This window comes from Bubalus kerabau, chromosome 4 (genome assembly GCF_029407905.1).
Source record: "Bubalus kerabau isolate K-KA32 ecotype Philippines breed swamp buffalo chromosome 4, PCC_UOA_SB_1v2, whole genome shotgun sequence".
NCBI classification, from domain to species: domain Eukaryota; kingdom Metazoa; phylum Chordata; class Mammalia; order Artiodactyla; family Bovidae; genus Bubalus; species Bubalus kerabau.
Genome location: NC_073627.1, coordinates 47,468,065 through 47,474,646, shown reverse-complemented (window position 1 = coordinate 47,474,646; position 6,582 = coordinate 47,468,065). Strand labels below are relative to the sequence as shown.

At 58.6% G+C, this 6,582-nt stretch overlaps 1 protein-coding gene across 1 annotated transcript in view; it reads left to right on the top strand.

Moving 5' to 3' along the window:
* The first annotated feature begins 1,905 nt into the window (after positions 1–1,905).
* Positions 1,906–6,582, top strand: part of ASIC2 (acid sensing ion channel subunit 2) — a 292,907-nt gene continuing 288,230 nt past the window's right edge. Inside the window, exon 1 of the mRNA XM_055577255.1 lies at positions 1,906–2,619. Coding sequence (XP_055433230.1) covers positions 1,906–2,619 — 714 coding nt within the window. The remainder of the gene's footprint in view (positions 2,620–6,582) is intronic.

Below are 6,582 nucleotides of genomic sequence, written 5' to 3'. Positions count from 1 at the left end.
AGCAGACCTCCCCAGGGAAGTGACTAAGAGGGGACACCAGAAGCTCCTAAAAGGCAGGGCTGCCCCTGCTGGGCCCAATCTGCCAGAGACCCAGGGGCTGCTCCCTGCAGCTCAACACACATACTCATCTACACACAGCACACATGCAAAACACCAACTACACACCACGTCCAGAAGCTGCCGATATCCACCCACACATCAACACACGTGGCACCCACCACCCGCTAAATGCAAACGGTCCACCCGAGTAGAGCATACACACCATCCCTCTATCCTACACACAACAAGCATACTCAAATAGCCACAGTACAGCATCTGCAAAAATAAACCCACCAGATACACCGAGATGCCCGTTCACACGTACACGCGCACATCCTACCCACACTCAGCGCCTGACACCCCACTCACACACTTGCTCAAAGGCCCACATTAGACAGCGGCTTCGGGTTCTCGACAGCCCACCCGACACAGTGAGACGTGGCCTCACACTCATCTACACACGACCTACAGACACGCAATGTTGCTACTCCACGTCTCTCCCGCCAGCCCCGCACAACCCGGCACATCTGTGCAGCGCATCCCCCACCCGGCCGGCTCTGGCAAGAGGCTTCCCGCTCGGTGTGCAGCGGCCACAGTGGCCAGGAATTAAAATGCAGCGAGGAGGAGCCGCGCGCGTCAGCACCGCGTCTCCGGGAGCGCACGGCGCTCGCCGCCGCCGCCCCTCCCGCCAGCCCGGAGCCGCCGGGCCGGCGAGCCGAGGAGCAGGTGCTGGAAACCCAGCCGCGCCAGCGTCGCGCGGCCGCTGCCCAAGTTCGCCCGGGGGCCCCGAGGAGGGCCGGGCAGGCGGGAGGCGAGCGCAGCCGGCGCGGCCGCTACCGCGGGGCTGAGAGTCTCGAGAGGAGCCGGGCGCGCGGAGCAGCGAGTCCGGGTCACCCCCGAGAGGAGTAGCCGGGGCTCCGCAGTCCCCAGCTCCTGGAGCGCCCAAGCAGGAAAAAGACGAGGCGAGGGACGGCGAGATCGGGCTTTTCTGGAAATTCGAGGCACTTCGCAGAGCCGTGCGGGGGAGAGAAGCGACACTTCCCTCTGGCCAGCAGCCTTGAAGGAGCCCGTCGGCCGGCAGCCTCCGGCGGGACCCTGAGACGCCCCCAGCCCCGGGCGAGGGCGGTCACATTGCAACGCAGGACGCCGGCGGCGCAGGACTCGGGGGAGCCGTAGCAGGTCTCCACCGAGAGCAGCCGGAGGAGCAGTTAGGAGGGTCCCGGAGGAAAGGGAAAGAGGGCCAGCAGGGCGACCGTTCATCGCGGTACACACCCACCCCACCCTCCCAGCCAGGAGCGGCCGCGCGCCTCTGGGGGCGCTAGTCCCCCAGCACCTTCTCCCCACCGTGTCCCAGCACCGCGGGCCACCGGCGGGGGGCCCTTGGGGATGTCCGAATCAAGCATGGTGGTTGAGTGGCTGCTCTCCCGGGACCAGCGTAAAAGCTGGGGTTAGGCGGAGCCCGGAGAGACTCAGCTCAGGGTCCCCCGAGGTCCAGAACAAGGGGACGCGGGTGCAGCACCCAGGGACCGGAGAGGCGGCGCCCAGCGGAGCCGCTCCAAAGGTAGTGGCCGGCGTCGGGCATCCTCAGGAGGACTCGGAGCCAGGAGAGCCTGGGAGGCGCTCGGGAAGGCCCTGCCAGGGGCGGCGGGCCGAGGCGGGCTCGGTCCCGGGCGGACGCCCGCGGAGGCGGCGGTGGCGGCGCCGGGCGGGCATGCCGCGCCACCGGAGCTCCTTTCGGGCGCACGCTTCCCTGGCGCGGGCTGCGCGCGGCGGCTGCCGCTGCTGCTTCCACCGCTGCTGCGGACTTCCATGGCGGCTCCGCCCGGCCGGGGCCGCAGCCGCTGCCGCCAGCCGCGGACTGAATGAATGAGCCGGAGCGGCGGAGCCGGGCGGCCCGCGGCCGCACTCACCGGCCCGGGACGCTTCCGCATGGCCCGCGAGGAACCGGCGCCCGCGGCGGTGGCGGCGGCCGGGCAGCCCGGGGGCGGCCGGGGTGGCGAGCGCGAGCGGGCGCTGCAGGGGTCGGGGGGCGCCCGCAGGGGGCGGCCGTCGCTGAGCCGCGCTAAACTGCACGGGCTGCGGCACATGTGCGCGGGGCGCGCGGCGCCCGGGGGCTCCTTCCAGCGGCGGGCGCTCTGGGTGCTGGCCTTCTGCACGTCCCTCGGCTTGCTGCTGTCCTGGTCCTCGAACCGCCTGCTCTACTGGCTCAGCTTCCCGTCGCACACGCGTGTGCACCGCGAGTGGAGCCGCCAGCTGCCCTTCCCCGCCGTCACCGTGTGCAACAACAACCCGCTGCGCTTCCCGCGCCTCTCCAAGGGGGACCTCTACTACGCCGGCCACTGGCTCGGGCTGCTGCTGCCCAACCGCACGGCGCGCCCGCTGGTCAGCGAGCTGCTGCGGGGGGACGAGCCGCGCCGCCAGTGGTTCCGCAAGCTGGCCGACTTCCGCCTCTTCCTGCCTCCCCGCCACTTCGAGGGCATCAGCGCCGCCTTCATGGACCGCCTGGGCCACCAGCTCGAGGACATGCTGCTCTCCTGCAAGTACCGCGGCGAGCTCTGCGGCCCGCACAACTTCTCCTCCGTGAGTGGCCCTCTGCGCGAACCCGCTCCCTCTGCTCCCTCACTTTCCCCAGGCCCCGGGGTCTGGCAGCTCTTCCCCAGCCCGGGGGTTGGACCCCAGACCCCTGGAGGTGATACCAGCCCAAGAGGCCCAGGGCAGAACCCAGTCTTAGGTCCCCCGCATCTTCTCCAGGTTATGGGAACTTGGACATCACTGCAGGAGGAGTCCTCTGGCTCCCTTGTTCCGGCCTCTCTCTTTGCACCCAAACCCCCTCTGGGAATACCAGTCCCCTTTCTTCCAGGCCTCACCCCCACCCCCCACCCCAGGATCCACAGTACTCCAGGTAGCTACTCTGTGTCCGGAGTGAAGGGATGGGAAGACAGAGAAGCCTGTCTGAAGTGTGGGCTTGTTCTCTTTGGGAAACTCAATAGGAAGCTCTTTAAATATGGGCAAGAATCAGGTAGACCCCCTAAGCTTGCTGGGGACTCTAAGTAGCTTATGACTTGAGAGTTTCCAAACACATCCAATTTGGGAGACTTTGGAGGAAACCACCAGAATACCAGCGGAGGATGAAGCTGTACCTAGTTTGGTGGGAGAAGCAGCAGCCCCTTCTGGTACTTTTTGTGTCAGGAAGTACCCTTCTGGTAGGAGCTTGTGTCAGAAGCGATCTGGAAATGGAGCCGTGGTGGGCGCCATGGGGCCCCTTGACCCCACGAGGTGTGAGAATGGGTCTGTCCCTCTAGGGGAGCCGACGCCCTGCAGTGGGAAAGCAGCATGGCAGAGATATTGAAGCTGTGCTCAATTGATATTGAAGGGTTTGTAAACGTTTTGCTGTGCTGGTTCTCCCATGCTGGAGTCTGGATAAGGCAGCTGTCAGACAGAAGGTATCTGCTTTGTGTGGTCTGCCTGGGAGGAGTTGTGGTGCCAAGCCTCAGCGTGGCACCAGCCTGTCCAGCCATTCCTGTGTAAATGCCCTTTCAGGGGGGTTGGGCTTCGCCACCAGTGCCGGGAATGTCGGTGTGTGTAGTTTGTTCATAATGTTCTGATGGTGATTTTACCAGCTTTAGGCATTCCTCCCGATCGTCTCATCTCTGACAGTGCTTTTTTTTTTTTTTTTTTTTTTTTAGGATAATAAAGAGATGCTTTGGTTCCAACAGGTGTTGGCACAGATGCCCATCAGGCCAGGGCTCTGATCGGCTGATTGGCCCAGTCCTGGTCTAGGATAGTGACCCTGGCCTCAGTCTTATTCTCTTTGTTTTGCTTTAAGCCTGTGTTAACGGTAGCTGTGAATTATCCACTCCCCAAAGATCCCTTGTTTCCTGAGCTTTTCAGCTTGCTTTAAAAGAATACCTACTTCATGGTTCCCCCACCTTAGCAAGCAGGAGGTGCTGTTAACATATGTTTCTAAGTGACTTCGCCCAGACTTCAGATACAATTCTGAGTTCCGTCTAACAAAGACAGAGGAAGGAAGGTCATGAGCCTTTATTGTTTACAGTAAGCCCCTTACATACGAGTCTTCAAGTTGCGAACTTTCAAAGATGCAAACCTACCCTTGCCTGTCCAATCACATAAGTTCATGTGTCTGGAGTACATTGTCACGTGCGTGCATCCTCCCCGGGTGGCTGTGCTTTTGTGTCCTTTACTGTCCAGTATTGTATAGAAGACAGTAGTACAGTATCTTTATTTCAAGCCCAGGATGTCTGGAAATAAGCATAAAAGCAGCGGTGATGTAGTTGGTTCTACTGTACTTTTCAGGGTACTGTGCTGTAAGATGAAAAATGTTTTCTTTATTTTTCGTTTGTTTTTTTTTTATGTATTATTTGTGTGAAAAGTATTATAAACCTGTTACAGTATGGTACCATATAGCTAATCGTGTTAGTTGGGTACCTAGGCTGGCTTTGTTGGACTTACAAATTGGACGCATGAACGTGTTCTTGGAACAGAGCTCGTTTGCCTGTAGGAGCTTATTGTGTTGTTCTTGGGCTGACCACTAGCTAGCAGCCCCTAGAGTTAGACTGAAGTTCACTGTTACATTCAAGGATCAGCAGCTCCAGTTCCAAGCTATACAACACCTGGAAAACTCAGCGCATCTGATGATGGCTTTACAAAGCGTGGCTCGCGGGCTAACTGCCAGGATTCACTTTTGACATTTACCACAGCCCTGCTTTGGCAGAGTTTTATTCCCATGTTAAAGATGAGGGGTCGGAGGCACTAAGATGCAGTCCAAAGCCCTGAGTCAGCAAGCTCAAAGTCCAACTTTGTATACCACCAGACGCACACACAGAAGCCACATGAAACCTTCCTCTCTGACCCTGGGCCTCTCTTCTATCAGAGGATCCCTGGGTAGGACTCTAGCCCTCAGCCACCTCCAAATCCTGTCCCTTCTTGGAGCAAGGCTGGGACAGTGGAAACTGGCCCCCTGCAGGGGGTCATAGCCTTGGCCACTTGTTAGGGGTCTTCAGAGCACATAGTGCCTGCAGGAGTCATCTGACCTCAGTCTCCCTGGCAGGAATGCCCTGAGTTGATGAAAATCGGGTTCGTCTCACTGGGGCACACCCTTCTGTGACCACCCGTACCCTGCCTTCCTGTGTCTGAAGACTTTGCAGGCCCACACCCACCTAAACCAAAGTGTTACTTCCATACCTCCAAAGGTATGTGTTCCTGGGGACTCAAGTGACCCCTAGTGGCTTCACATCATGGCACTGCCCTGGGAGTTTTCAGCGCCATCACGTTTCATGCTGTAGTTTTTCTCCAAGGGCCTCAGGATTAAAGATTGCACCCCTCTATCCATGGAGGCCAGAAGCTATTTCAGGGGAGCCCTTAATATACAGTGGGTGGGCCCATTAAGGAATCCTTTCCTTAACCACTCTACCCTGCCCTAAGCCTTGGTCGGCTCTGATGAAGGAACACTATAGTGAGTGGTTAAGAGCGTGAACTCTCAGGCTGAACTGATGGCTCAAATCCTGAGATGACCACTTGCTGTGTGCCCTTGGACAGGTGACTGAATCTCTCTGTTCTTTAATTTCCTACTCCATCTAGTGGTGGTAACAATAGTACATACACCACATTCTCTGATTATGGGCTCCAGGTGGCTCAATGGTAAAGAAGCCACCTGCCAGTGCAGGAGATGTGAATTCAGTCCTTGGGTGGGAAAGATCCGCTGGAGGAGGGCATGGCAACCCACTCCAGTATTCTTGCCTGGAGAATTCCATGGACAGAGAAGCCTGGCGGGCTATAATCCATGGGGTCACAAAGAGTTGGCTACAGCTGAATGAATGAGCATGCACGTAGGTATGTGTGAGATGGGCACTCTTCAGACTGTGCTGGGTCCCCATAAAGATGCCACTTTTAAAGGGCATCAGCCTCCTCACTGGTCTCGGGCCTGCAGCTTCTGCTCCCTGCCCTCTGCATCCACCCTTGGCCCTATAGTCAGAGCAGTCTTTCTCAAGTTCCACACAGAGCATAGCATCCCATTTCTTCAAACCCTTCAGGGACTCACCTGTCCCAGGTCCTGGTTCCTCAGGCCGGAACCTGGGCCCTGCCTTATCTCTGGCCATGCTCTCTCTGGTACCACGTGCCCAAGCTCTGCTGAACAGCTGACCACAGCTGGACTGCTTCCTCTGCTACCATAAGTGCGTACGGTGACCTGGGATGCCCAGTCATCCTTCAGCCTCCAGCCCTGGGGTTTCCTCTCTTTTGAAGCCTTCCCTGACCACCCACCACCTCCGCTTCTCACTGAAACTGATACCTTCCTCTTTTTTGCCCTCTGCCTCCCGTTTAGGCGTCAGTCCTCACATGCGTGAGCGTCACCACACTTCCCCCTCACACACACGGCCTGGACTCAAGCAGGAATCAGATCTGATTTCCCTGACGTCTCCAGCCCCCAACACAGACCCTGATATGCATGCTAAGCACTCAGAAATGGTTTGGGGAGTGAAGACCTTCCCCAGGTAACCTCAAGACTTCTCATTGTTTTCCAGGATT